Genomic DNA, 14,141 nt, shown 5'->3' on the forward strand with positions numbered 1-14,141 from the left:
CAAAGGGCCGCAGGTTGGACTCGAACCCTGGGCCGCTGCACCAAGGACTCAGCCCCGGCACATGGGGCGCCAGCTCCACCGGGTGAGCTACCCAGGTGCCCCTTTTGGTGTCAAGGACCCCCAAAATAACACACATCAGGCCAGGGATACATATATAATAAGTTGTAGTCTCAAGGATCCATAATATTTAATTTAATTAATATTTAAAAATTCTCATTTGGGTCATTTATTGTCAATGGAATAATAGAGAAATTAAAATATTCCCATTTTTCTGGGGACCCCCTGAAACCTTCTGAAGGACTCTTGGGGGTCCCTGGACCCTAAGTTGAGCTCCACTGCATTATAGGGTATTTCTATTTTGTTAAATTGGAGCACAGTGTTGATAGCTGTGTTACATTATGGATATTAAAGTCTTTAAAATCTCGGCTAAACTGCACCACAAAACTAAAAAAATAAAACAGGTGACCTCCGCCCTGCTGGGCTCCTGAGTACTATTACAGCAAAGGTTGACAGAACTAGGAATAGAACCTGTAGTGAGATCTTAGGCAGGATGCGCCTTCCCAGTATATTGTTTGTGGTGTTAAACCAAAATCTTAAGTTCCAGTGTTGCTGGAAGTTTTTCCTGCAAATCTGTGTGTGGATCTGTGTGCGCTACCTTTTATGTCTTTCCTGGGTGCAACATAGGAATCCAACCTCTGAGCAAGAATCTTACAATCAGAGTGAGTTTGAAAAGAGATTGCATTCAAAATGACATATTTATTGTATTCAGATAAGACTAATTTGGACATGCGTGCTGGAAACATGTTTGTCAGTGGGACAATATCCTTACATGAGTAAATTATAGAAATTGTCTTTTGCAGTGGATGTAGCTGTTAAAGGAATTGTTAAGGCCTTTAGGCCACAGTGAATCTTGAAATTCAAATTCACTTGCAGAGAATAGCGCTTTGTGAGGACTTTCTACCAAAAATTCTTCACAAATGTATTTTGATCTCTTTTTAAAGCACAAGAAAATGAATACTATGTATGCTCATGCTATACTGTTAAAACTTACTAAAATATGCAAACAAGGTCAGCTCCAATGAACCAAATGAAGAGTCGACACAGCACGCTGATTGTAAATGTTCTATTCTAGAACATTTTGTACCAATTAAAACAGTTTGAGATACATTATAAATACAATTCTGTACATTATAATAGTGTAAATACTATGTTCAAATACATTTCTATTTACAACTCCTTATGAGGGAGAGCAGCTTTGTTCTCTTCTTTAAAGTAAGGTCTTGGGTTTGTTTCATTTACTTGAATTTACAGCTCTGAAATATAACTATTTCTAGTCAGTTCCACAGTTCACCACTTCCATAAAAATAAAGTTCATAGGACAACTCTAAAACAACTTTTGCACAAGCTTCTGTAACCTGATCCCATTCACCCAATCCTCCATGTGAAAAAAAATGCATTATTGAGTACCTTTTAACATGTAGTGTTATATATCAGTCAGTTAACATATAAAATGTAGTTAAAAAGGTATTCAGTCAGTCAGTCAGCGAGGCTGGATGGCATTTTAAATGCCTCTGGGCATCATGATATACATACACAGGTTTCAGGTCCATACAGTTAGTTAGTTAGTTTAAAACTCAGTGAACTTGTTATAGAGTTCATTGAGTAGTCTGGGGTCTATGTGCCTGCCTTTATGGAAACAGGGCGTTAAGGCATCAGTATATCCAGGCCTTGGACAAAGCCTTGCTGCTTTGTTCCCCGCGTAAAAGCGATGACACACTCAGTTTCTCAGTCAGTTCAGTTAAAAAAAAAATCAGTCCAATATGGAAGACAGTTGGTGAACTCTCCAAGAATCCTTTCCAGTGCAAGCATTCAAACAGCAACAGTCTCATGCTGGATGGGGATTATTTCCTCCACAGTGTTACAGTACTTCAACAGGATAATTTAACATGATAACTGCATTCAAACACTGAAAGCAACTCAGGTTTTGCAGACTTGTCCTCCGTTCAGGGTATGTGGCATTACTCCTAGAGATATGGCACTAAGCTTTACTTGGACACAGATATATAATGTTTACCTCCACATACGTACATTAGAAAAATAACATATTACTCATAACAGCAGATATGGAACCGTAGTTCTTTGGTTACCCCTGACATATCATATTGATGTAAATATCAATGTTTATTAACAGTAGTACATTCTTAATCTTCATATCCCAGATTAATCCACTATGAGCCTCAGGGGAGGATGCATTGTCTTACAAAAATATTATATATAATGTTCAGAAACCAATGTAAGAAAATGTATGTGGGTAATATTTCCATATGGACTCCCAGTTAAAAGTGAAGTTCTCTATCAAAAATATCACCGTATAGAAAACTCAGATATGTGCATAGTGAATTTTCAGTGGACAGTAATTAGGATATACCTTCATTAAATGCACAGGTCAGATATGCTTTAGGAAAGCAGACACACCTAAAGAACACATCAGCTCAGATCACTTGAGTGGACAAGTCAGCCCGCTGTTCACACACAGGCGCCCGATCTGAGGACCGCCATCTGGTCCTTGCCATTCCTCAGAGAGCCGGTCCTTCTTTGGGTCCTATCTGATCAGAGTCTGGGGTTCTGTGTCCATGGAGGGCGGTCCTCTGGTGAGACGAGATGGCTTCACAAACACACCGTGGCCTGGGGGGCAGCGGAAGTACACTCTGCCCTGGACAGTCCCGTTGTGCTTACCTGTGGGAAGATCAATCACAGTCCTGCGTCACATTTTATCCTTTCATACGCAAGGGGATAAGCATACCACTTGCTATCTATATTAAACACTCAAGCCTATAGTGGATTTTTGAGGCTAATACGCAGGGCTTAATTACCAGTCTGTTACTGACTCCCACACAACAAAGCTAAGATGATTTAACTTCCTACATGAACTTTTCATTATTTGGTTTCTGTTCCCAATGAATCCTTATGTTCTTGTTTGAGAATAGGCACCACTAGAAGCACTAAATATCACCTGAACTGATGGGGCCTTAAGGCATCATTATGTGTCTTGTAGAGGGGACCTGTGTGGTCAAAATTAAATAACTAAATACCTAAATAACTTGTGTTTAACCAAATTACCCCAATCAGGCGATGAATAGGCGCCCGCAGCCACTTTTTGCCACATGGCCCCATTGTGGGTTAAACTGGCCATACTGGTACTGATATCTAGATTTGAGGGTTGAAGAAAGTCTTATAATATTTTGCTTGATATTTTTTTCTAAGACACATAACATAGACAAACATATTTAATGAGGATCTCTAAAATGTTATTAAAGAATAGTGACCAAGACATGTTCTCAGTGGAATGATTGAAAAAGAAACTTGTCAGTGCTCTCTGGTGGACACAACATGTGATGACACTATTTCTAGATCACCTCAATACATGTCTAGCTAAAATCGTCTCATAATATATATGTACTGTATTGACCTCAGCTCTACTCACCCACTGCCATGTCAAGCTTCACGCCAATCCAAATCCCCTTAGCAAACTCCACCCCTCCGACATAGTGGACTGTTCCTCTCCTCTTCCCCACCCACACCTGCTCTCCAGGGGCCATCCAGTCAGGAAGCTGAGCCACGGGGGTGCTCTCATCTCCGCTGGAATCGCCTGAGGGCTCGGCACTGCTGGGGTTTGGGCTAGGACAGGGACTCCCGTGGGGCAAATCTCCCTGGGCAGGCTCTTGGATTGGAGGTTCTCCTCCTGCTAGCTGAGTTGGGGCAGAGGATGGGGCTGTTGGTAGAGGTGTGACCGGGAATGGTGATGCTGGAGATGGAGCTGGGACTCTGTCAGGCATAGACACTGGGGGTCTGACTGGAGTGCAAACAGTTGTGTTAGGACAGGACTCAGCCACACTGACAGAGCCTGTATTATTTGTACATTTGCATATAACCATTGAAGTGTTTTCAAGAACAGATGTGTTGATAATATCAGAGACATCAGAGGAGTGTTCGTCGTCAGTGTCACATGTTTTTATGTTATCTGGTTTCTTCTTCTGGTTTGTAGAGAACTCCAAACCCTTCTGCTCCCATCCCTCTGTAAAATGTGCTAAGTCACCCTCTCCAATACTGTCGTCAGCCCCTTTAAAGTCAGTGAACTCCTGGCTGGCACTGAGAACACAGTTGTGAGGCAGAGGGAATGTTTGCTTCTTGTCTGTGCAATTAGGGATACTGACAGGAGAGGAGGCGGGCTGGCTGTGCACATCCTGAACTCCACCTGCTGAGAGGGGAGGCTGCTGGGTCTCACTCCCTGCAGAAACACTTTTGCTTTGGGTGCAGCCTCTCCCAGCAGTGCAGCCAAGAGGATCGTGGGGCTCTCTGGAGTTGCAGCTGAGGTGGTCGGAGCTCTCGCTGGCACTGAAAGGCATGTCCGACAGCGTAGCGTTGGAGGCACTATGTGAAAAGTAGCCGCTAGTGCAACTGCTGGCCGTGGGGCTTCGAGGCACCTCTCTCTCCCCACTCCCACCTCCACACCGGCTTCCCTTCAAGTCAGAACGGGAGGACAGAAACCCGTCCTGGCTCTCCAAAGTAGCATTGTAGATCTCAAAGTTTGCAAAGTCCTCGGGAATATAATGCTGGAAGCTGCTGTGTTCCTGAGGGCCCCGATCGAGATTCAGGGTCATGTCGACATCTGTCTCCTCATCCTCAGAGTCCTGCTTATCAAAACAACAGAAGCAGGACAAAAGACACATCCCACCAGACATGATGTCAGCTAAAGCCTGTTTGGAACATTAGCCTTTATAAACACTACTGTAAAGTGAATGAAGACAATGGAAAAATGGCACAAAATGTGATGATGGAACATGAACATAGTGTATGAATAATGTATGTGTTTTCTTAACTTTGCTTTAAGGTGCACCGTTGTACTCATGTATGGGTTTAAATCTGCTGGTCTCAACTCACTGGTGATGTTGGGGTTGAGAGGTAAATGTCTTAATGTGAGGGAAGTGTGAAATAAGTGAAATTAGGCATATTAAAAATAAGGATTATCAAGGCTATAATTATCTCATATTGTACTCATTTGTATAATATTTTCTTGACTGTATAGTTTTTGAAACCTGAATGTTCACATACTTAAGCCAATGTCCTCTCTGGGGAAGAAAAAAAGGCTCTTTCTTCTTCTGTCCACAATAATGGAATGTATATGTGCACAATATGGCGAGTCTGGTGTATGAAGCAGGAGTGGTTTCATCTCATGTTCAGTACTACACAGACTACAAAAACAACAGTGGCACTGTTCAATACAAAGATCAGAGTGAATTTGACTTGTTGGATTCTGCGCAAAAAAAAAGACCAGAATCACTTGACCATGGAATCAGCTTAATCAACAGCCAACTTTGAATTGATGCTCAAGTTGCCTACAATGATCTTAGGTTTTCATCATTCTATAACTTTACTTACTTACCTACTACTGGTAGACAAAGTATGTTTGTTGCTAGGGAACTCACATTTTGTCAGAAAGTGTCTGAAACCCTGCCAGTAGAAGCCTCAAGACTGGGTCAACAGTGTGTCATGGGGTGTTTGTGTGTGTAAAACTCTTACAGCAACCCTCAACGCAGTGTGTGCTGGTGTGTGTAGCACTTACAGCAGTGTGTGGCAGTGTGTGGCTGAGCTGTCTGCTGGTGGGAGTTGTGGTGGGGGTGGAGGTGGAGGTGGAATACTTGCAGTGGCCCTCGCTGCCTGCCCTGGGCCGGCGCCAGGGGCAGGGAGGGGGGAGCAGTGCAGGGTTGTCCACACATGAGCGCATGCTCTGCGGATGGGTCAGAACAACAGCAAACACTTCACACACACACACACATACAGCATGCATGGAGCTGGGCAGGCCAGTTACACAGTTAGTGCCATGCAGTTGAATATTTCACAAAGAACAGTGCTTGAAGTGTTCTAAGTATGAGTAATGGTACTTTTATTGCACTTCTTGTGAGCAGTAGGTCTATATATTTATAGTCTCTCAACCCTCTTTTTTTCTTATATCCACGCATTATAAAACAGCAGCTGAAGAGAGACACACTCTACCAGGTGAGCCACCAAGACACCACGACTCTTGCCATCTTTTAATATCATAAAAAATACATTTTTTATCCAGACTGCAGCTATTTATGTACCACCGCTGTCATACACTCTCCCTGCCATGGACTAATACAGTTAGTCATTTAGTTTTACTAGTAAAGTACCTACAACTCTTTTAGCCCACTTCAAACATGGATGAAAACAAATATGCAAGGTTAGTTTAAATGGGTGGAACAGCCACAAACTATCTGGCAAATCAAATGATCACAAACAAAATCAGACATGAAACTTTATGGCATAGCTTTGTCTAGTTTTGTGTTATGGCTATCCACTGTGAGCCAGGCTGTTTTATTTTGTCAAACATACAACAGCAAAGCCATTTTCACAGAAGTCTTCAAGCAGCTTTGGACAATTAGTAATTTTTGTCAATGTTAATATGTTTACCATGTTGCGGAGATGTAAGGTAACAATAAGATGTAGGTGGTAAAATGTAAAATGGGGGTTTGACGGAGGAGTGACAAAACAAGGATATGTGAGATTGAAGAAAAGTTCAATGGAAAAGGGAACAACATGGCAAAAACAAAGACATGAGTACTTCCCTCTCGAGAAATAGTACATTTTACTCCTTCCTCCTTACCTCTTGTCCCAGCAGTGGCCGGGCCTCCAGGACTTTCTTTGTCTTGTTCTCTTCTTTGACAGGCAACAGAGACTTAAGGAACTTAGGTGGCTGAGGGGAGAGGACTTTGAAGGGGCTGGAGTTGAAAAAGGTGGGGCTCTCTGGAACCAAACCTGTGTTGGATCATTCGGTGGTTGTAAATAGGACTGCACAATTGATCAAAATACTATGATAATATGATTTTTTTGCTGGCCTAGTTATAATGTAGCGTACAAACATCGTTTCTCACACAAACACACGTCAGAACACAATGCGCCTGCTACACATTCGCTGTTTCTGTAGTTTACCTGGATTCTCCTTGCTTTTGATGGGTGTGGTGCAAAGTGAGCCCTCCTGGGGATTGCTGTTGGTGTTGTCCACATGATCACAGTGGTCCTAGACAATAATACACAGTAAATTGTATTGTAAAAGTATTGAGAGGTTAAAGTAAAGTTGCAGCTAAAAGACTCTCTTCTGCTGTATAGTACAGTATAATATTGGGCTCAAGTGGAGACCCCTAGTGTAAAGGTAGGATAAGTTCCTTGTAAAGAAAAAGCTATGCTTTTCAACATGGCTATTATGATCATATCATCATAATGTAATAATTGTGATGACAGAATACATCTGCAGCCAAGAAAAGTTAACTGCAGGGTAAGTTTTATGTTGTTAAGGCACGCCTAGCTTACCTTACAGTCTTCATCCTCAAAGCCAGTCAGGTCTGTTTTACTACATGAAGACTGGAGAGCAAGAAACATGTTATCAGTATTATTTAATAACAATTATTTTCATATAGTTCAATGGGCAGTGCAGTGAGTGATGTATTCATTACATGCTGTACATTTGGTGTGCTGATACTCCTTCTTAGGTGTCTCCCCTTGGCAGCGAGCGCTTCCTTCACTGTCACAGCCTTCAAGGAAAAAAACAAGACAGGAACATCTTTACATGATCCCTAATAGACTTATCCTAAACAGCATATGTATAAAGCTGTATAAAATACCTGTCGTAGCTTCTCCAGACTGAGGATGTTCTCCACTTCCAGAACTCCCCGTGTGTATTTCTCTATGTAGGTTTCCCCATCCTGAGTCTCCTCACTGTCCCCACGAGCAGCCATGAGGGCCAAGGTTTCCCTTTCTTCTGGCTCCTCTGAGGCCTGGAAGAGGAGGCAAGAGAAGAAAGGGCTGATGAAGATACCTAGATCAACCTAGTTATTTAGCACATGTCCAGAAAGCAGCCTTTGTTAGACACAGTGGGAGAATAACATATCTTATTCTATCAGAGAATGACAGTTGTACCTTTGGTATGTTGGAAACAATCTCATACGTCACACCACAGGAATAAAGCGTGTTCTTTAAGGACATTCTTCGTTTCAGACTTTGAGTAAAACTCTGGAGGAAACAAATCAAAACGATGTTGATCATTAAAACACAATCCATTGCTGTAAACCCCACCTCTGCTGTGGGCCGACCTCTCATTAACTCTGATCCCCCACATATTAACCTGTTTGTTGTAGATGTTGACAGCAATCCTCTTGCGGAGCACCAGCTCCATGGAGGCAGGGTGGCTGAGCTGCACTGTGGCTTTGATGATCAAGTAAATGCGTTCGTTGGGAGACGTGATGCGGTTGAGGTGCACAGAATCGTGGATGGACGAGTCCCAGGAGCACACTGCAGACACCTGGTGAATTAGAAGAGTTGTGTTTTATTAATATGGCTCCACAGTCGTCTACAGAGAGTGGAACGCGGCTGTAACTGCACACACAGGGGCATGGTTTAGAGATATGTAGGTGGGCTGTAGCTTTGAGTCTGCAGCAGTTAGCTAATGAGAAGAAAAATCACAATTTAGTACAATAAGGTGGGTAGTGATTACTGTATGGTTAATGCTGCTGCTCTACATCAAAGAAAAATAAATTAAGATGACTTTTCTTGCTTGCTTCCATGCATGATGTTGTGCAATTACATGATTGTGTAATTGTTCAATTATGCACTAATTGTAGGAAAAACATATGTTGCCCTAAAGTGCTCTTGTCTGTGTGCAATTATCTGGGGAAAAAGCACTTCTAGCAACAATTAAAGTAGTAAAATCAACAAAATCAAATAAAGAGGCTTAAAGTTCCAGTGTGTAACATTTAGGGAGATCGATTGACAGAAATGCAATGTAATATTCATAGCTATGTTTTCATTAGTGTATAATCACCTCAAAATAAGAATTGTTATATTTTTGTTACCTCAGAATGAGCAAAAGTCCAGAAGGGAAAAATCCAACACTGGCACTAGATACAGCCACCACAGTTTCTCCTTCGGGCTTGGAAAGGGAGGGTGAAACGAGGGAGTTGCATTGCTAAATGCCACTAAATCGTAGACACTGGACCTTTAAGAAACCGCTTACACCGAAACATGATACGCGTTTTTTACAAAAACATACAGCATTAGATGAAGATGCAGAGAAAAAGCCAAAATATTTTATGTTTACACATAGACTCACAGAGCTGGATCATATGGTGGTCATGTAACAAACCACGGTCTCTGAAACTACACCCGCATTCGTACTTGTGTTTCCCAACGTTCCCTTTTTGGTCACAGGGGGGCAGTCAAGTCAAACCCATTGCTTACCTCGTCATCACTGTGTCTGATGATAGGCAGATAGAAGAACTGGCTTCCATGCTCCTTGGGCAGGATAGAGTTAACACCTGCAGCGTGTGGGCCGGTTAGCTGCTCATTTACTGTCAGATTATCCGCTGGTGGCATAGAAGACAGTTAGTGTTTGTACAGCCTGAAAAGAAGCTGTGAAGTATCAGTTAAATGGGATAAAGGATGTGTCTCCCTTACCATTTAAATCCAGGAAGAGTACAGGGATGTGAGCTTCCATTCCTGCAGGTGGGGTCCTACAGGGAGTTGAATGTGAGGTTAATGGTGAAAAAAGCAATGGTCTGACATGTGCACAGAAGTGCGTTTGTATTTTTACCAGTCTGCAGGAGCTCCAGGGATGCCACTGCCAGGTGCAGGTACCAGCACTGCGTTTCTCTCCTCGGTCAGGCCGACCCACTGCTCCACTAGCCGAGCCTCACGCTCAATATCCTCCTCTGACTTCTCTGCATACACAAATGAGGAGAAAGGTGTCACAACATCACACAGAGTACAGTACAGAGTACTATAAATACAGAGAAACACACAGAAGCTACCTTACAAGTCCTTCGGCATGTGGCATCTGTTACACAGGGCCTACGACTCACCGTGTTTGTTAATGATTTTCTTGATTTGTTCATCAAGGTACTCCCGACGTTTGATCAGGGCCTCTGACCAGCGCTCTCGAACACAGTTGAGATCTTCCTCCTGGAACCAGACAGAGACCAGAATCAGTAAGGCATATAAACTGCTGTAGGGCACAGTGAGCTGTTAACACTGCAAGGTAAAGGTGCACAGGGCTGAGCTGTCTGAGAAAGTACCGTGACTGCTCCTTAATACACCCACTTCTAATATATAGCCAAGCCAAGTAAAATCTCCCAAATCCAAGGTGTTAAAAATCAAAGCCTCAGGCCTGTACTTTCGCCTGAAAAAACAATTATCACACACACACACACACTTGCATAAAACCTCCCTTTAACTCCTTTGCAACTTCCACACATGCATTCACACATACACACGTGCATGCACACACTAACATGTCCTCACATGCAGCCACAACCGCCACCCAAAGTCCTACCTGGATGCACAGCAGAGCACTCTGTGAGGGAACCACAGAGAGCAGATTCCTCTTTGCAATGTCCACAGTAACCAACAGACCTCAAAGCCAACCCTATAAGGCATCTGACGTCAGCACACTTCCACCATGCAAAGTACTGTAATCATGCAGCCATGCAATGCCCATGTGATTAAGTGAGGCTTATTATTCCTGCAGCTCTTCAGCAGTGACAAGCGAAACAGTAGCATTAGTGTGCGCAACCTGAGGGGAAAGGCAAGAGAGAGTGGGGCAAGATCCCTGCAGACAGACTGCTGGCTGGGAGCTCAGCCATGGGTGGAACTGTGTTTTGCATAGGGGGCTGCCAAAGAATGGTTGGTGTGATTGATAATTACAGAATCCAAAATCATCCGTGTGTGCAGCTGCTGTTTAATAAAGCACTCGTTTAGCTGGTAGAGGCACAGCCCTCTGCCTCCTGCCTCACATGCCCTCAGCAACAGGCCTAGTCGCAAACACATGGTCAGTTGGGTTTCCTTCATGCTGCAGAATGAACAACAGGGGGAGCAGCAGCAGGAGGAGACTGAGAGGGTACCTGATAACTATCCACATCGTCCTCCACCTCTCTCTGGCAGGAGAGAACACACTCAGTCAAATGCGGGGAACTAGAAAAGGCCCTGACATGACAACTCATTGCCTAGCATTCACTGCTCATGTAACTATAACCAGCACCAGAATATACTGTTTTGATTTTTCTAGGAGTGGATCATTTAAGGTTGGGTATGCGATTGTAGGTATTGCAATTCTAATTGAATTCTGCAAATAGCTCCTCACGGTCCTAGCTTTCCTCTCTGTGTGCTGCTGTATGTGTACAGCCATGGCTCTGTAAATGCGAAACAAACAAAGTGGATTGAACCGAGCCACACAACACACTTGTGTGTCAGGTAACGTTATATTATGGACATGTAGCTTATTTCTTATTTTATAATTTGCTAAGACACGATGAGTTTACGATGTTAGCTATAGTAGCAGGACAAGATTCCATGACTACTTTAGAGTTGATCAATTTGTTGCTTCCTTTCTACATCAGGGCATATCAGGTCATGTTAACAGAGCAAACGGGGCACTAATGAGTTTGTGCATTCCTTGGGCTTCTTTAGACTCACTGCCAGCTATCCAGATGAGCCAGTCATGGCACGAAACCAGAGATGGACATAACATACTTTGGGTGGATCAGCATAATATTGTGTATCACTGGCATGAAACAAGCATTCTGTTCCCAAAAACACTGCTCTATTTTAATGCAGAATCAGTTGCATACAAATCCTCATCCTATTTTTCTCAACACAATAGGTTCATAGTCTACACTTAGTGGCAGGTGAGTATATGCAAAAAAGTGTACTTGTGTTTCACAGACCTGGTAGCTGTCGAGTGGTCTCTGTAGTTTGGTGGACCGAGCAGACACACAGCCGATAGAGACAGACAGCACAGCCTCCACCAACAGAGGCAGAGTGCCTGAGTTTTGGACCGGCTTCACACACACCTGCAGCCTCCTGGAGTGACCCTGCTTGGACAAATCCCCATAATTTAATATCAGAGTGCTGCTTCCAGCACTGCACTCTCAAAAGTACTACATGTACAAGGCTGTTTAGAATTACATAATTAGTTATGATCCTCTTAAGTGTGTGCTTGATGTAGGGCAGCCAGTCTGACCTAAAGGGGAACTTGCTCATAGTTTTTCTCTGACCTGTCGGAGTTGGAAGACTCCTCCGGTGCTGATGTCTTTTCCAGGATGCAGCTCCACAGATGAGTACTCTCCCTGCTCATTCAGCTCCTGGATGGAGATCCACAGCTCAATCCTGCGAGACACTTCATTCCACCTAAACAGCCAAGATTAGAAATGTGTAATATGTCAGTGTCTGTGTGTGTCTGTGTGTGCAGAGGTCTGAGCGCAACATGAGATATATGTACCTGTCTCTGAGCGTCTGGGTCTTGGCCTCCAGTGCGTCTAATTCCCAGGGTGAACGTCCGTTCCCAGCACAGCGATGACCCCACACTTCTATGGCCAATGCTCCATCTGATATAAACTCCAAAAACTCATCCGTCACATGCACAACATAGTCCTGCACAAAGACAAGAGGTTTGCAGTGGAGTTAAAAATAAACGTATCTAACAAAAAGACAATCAGCAGCTCAGTTTCACTTACCTTGCAGTGATCAAACTGGACAGTAAACTGGGCATCTGGGCTTCGAGGGGAAGGTCTGTCTGGGCTGACCATGGGAGGAGCCACAGCAGGCTCACCGTGCTCCCAGAAGGTGTATTGGCAGAAGACAAAGTTGGACAGGTTGAGCGGCAGACCTGTAGCCTCCCTGATCCGCACCTGCAGCAAAAAGACGAAGCAAAGGATGAAGCTGAGTCACTGAGCGCTGATGTACTGTGACAGTCGTCAATTTGTCTTAGTAGAATATCTCCCAGTTGAATGTTTGTGCATTTGAGGACAAAAATAATCTTTTTACCCTGCAGGTGAGCCTCTTGGCCATGTGGACAATCTCCCCGTTAGTGTCCATCACTTCATAGCAGCTGCTCTCACTGGAGTTCTCTGACGAGTCGTCTCCACCAGACAGGCGCTCTGGTACGGCTCCACTGACTCGCATCAGCTCAATGTGCAACCTGCCTGCTACCTGTACACACATGGCAGGGAGACATCATCTTTCCCATTCAAAAATGTCTTCAATAGTCTATTCCCTACACATATGCATGTGGCCCACCTATTTAAAAATGGACTTAATAAATGAAATTATAAACCTTTTGGTGAGGAATACATTACATACAGTTTATATTTATTTTAAATGTATGCACATCATCCTTTCATATGGGCCTGATGCAATAAGACAATTGGAAAGCTGCACCATGAGTAATTTATTTGTGTATTAATCTCTGTATGTCTCTGTCCTTACCTCTCCTTGCTGGCTGATGATGGGGACAGCATATTGCAGTTTGACATCATGGAAAAGGCACTCCAGAAAAATGTTGGCCACTCCTATCAGGTTGTGGTTTTCTTGAGCCTCATAGAATAGGTCACAGTAATTACTGTTTGGCTTGTTATACTGAAAAAAAAGAGGAACGCCTGAATAAGCAAATTAATAAAAATAAAAAAAACATATCTTTTCTTCTTTCTGATCCTTTGTTTCTTACCGTCTCCTCTGTGCCTTCCTTCCAGTCCCTGTAGTGGTCTCTCATGTCTACCAGTTTGTTTTCTAGCTTCTCAATGGTCCAAACCTGGGTCCCCTTCCCTTTTCTCCGAACCTGAATGGCCGGCTCACTCACTATCGCTCCACGCTACATAGAAACATATTGACAGATTTAGACACTTCCTATCTTTCAGTACCTTTTCACAACTTGAAACATCACAGCTAAAGGCTTAAAGAGACGACCATAAAATCTGTAACAACGTGATACCATATCCTGCAGTAATGTGATTTGGTAGTGGTGTGTGATTGCTGGGGGTTCAGAGGTCTGACCTTGCGGTTGGCGCTGAGGTTGGCTGCAGGAATCTGAAGGGTGACCTGATAGTCAGTCAGTTTGTTCATCTCCTCTGCTAAAAAGTTGGCTTCTCGCACCAAGGTGTTGGCTTTCACGACCTGCTCCCTGAGTCGAGAAAGGCTCTGACGAAAAAGCTCATCCCTGACACACACACACAGACGACATAACACAGGGATCATTCATTCATGAAGACGAAGACCTATCACCTGTTATGTACTCTTTG

General features: G+C 43.5%; 1 protein-coding gene across 6 annotated transcripts in view; it reads right to left on the minus strand.

Moving 5' to 3' along the window:
* Positions 1-1,108: 1,108 nt before the first annotated feature.
* The window catches only part of kif13a (kinesin family member 13A), a 45,457-nt gene continuing 32,424 nt past the window's right edge, over positions 1,109-14,141 (minus strand). For 2 of the 6 annotated variants that reach the window (XM_035671959.1, XM_035671958.1), the window contains exons 18-40: positions 13,897-14,059; positions 13,571-13,714; positions 13,333-13,482; positions 12,892-13,056; positions 12,582-12,755; positions 12,347-12,498; positions 12,123-12,255; positions 11,793-11,939; positions 10,971-11,003; positions 9,933-10,032; positions 9,665-9,791; positions 9,529-9,584; positions 9,313-9,437; positions 8,201-8,377; positions 7,996-8,088; positions 7,701-7,853; positions 7,533-7,610; positions 7,390-7,440; positions 7,012-7,099; positions 6,686-6,837; positions 5,624-5,788; positions 3,485-4,691; positions 1,109-2,736 (exon numbers count right to left, since the gene is read on the minus strand). In XM_035671959.1, coding sequence (XP_035527852.1) covers positions 2,603-2,736; positions 3,485-4,691; positions 5,624-5,788; positions 6,686-6,837; positions 7,012-7,099; positions 7,390-7,440; positions 7,533-7,610; positions 7,701-7,853; positions 7,996-8,088; positions 8,201-8,377; positions 9,313-9,437; positions 9,529-9,584; positions 9,665-9,791; positions 9,933-10,032; positions 10,971-11,003; positions 11,793-11,939; positions 12,123-12,255; positions 12,347-12,498; positions 12,582-12,755; positions 12,892-13,056; positions 13,333-13,482; positions 13,571-13,714; positions 13,897-14,059 — 3,967 coding nt within the window. In that variant the 3' untranslated portion in view covers positions 1,109-2,602. Of the gene's footprint in view, positions 2,737-3,484; positions 4,695-5,623; positions 5,789-6,685; positions 6,838-7,011; positions 7,100-7,389; positions 7,441-7,532; positions 7,611-7,700; positions 7,854-7,995; positions 8,089-8,200; positions 8,378-9,312; positions 9,438-9,528; positions 9,585-9,664; positions 9,792-9,932; positions 10,033-10,970; positions 11,004-11,792; positions 11,940-12,122; positions 12,256-12,346; positions 12,499-12,581; positions 12,756-12,891; positions 13,057-13,332; positions 13,483-13,570; positions 13,715-13,896; positions 14,060-14,141 lie in introns of all 6 variants that reach the window. The other 4 variants (XM_035671963.1, XM_035671962.1, XM_035671960.1 and 1 more) reach the window with 3 other exon arrangements.

The sequence above is a fragment of the Morone saxatilis genome, unplaced genomic scaffold (genome assembly GCF_004916995.1).
Source record: "Morone saxatilis isolate NCDOM2014 unplaced genomic scaffold, NCSU_SB_2.0 Contig24, whole genome shotgun sequence".
NCBI lineage: Eukaryota > Metazoa > Chordata > Actinopteri > Moronidae > Morone > Morone saxatilis.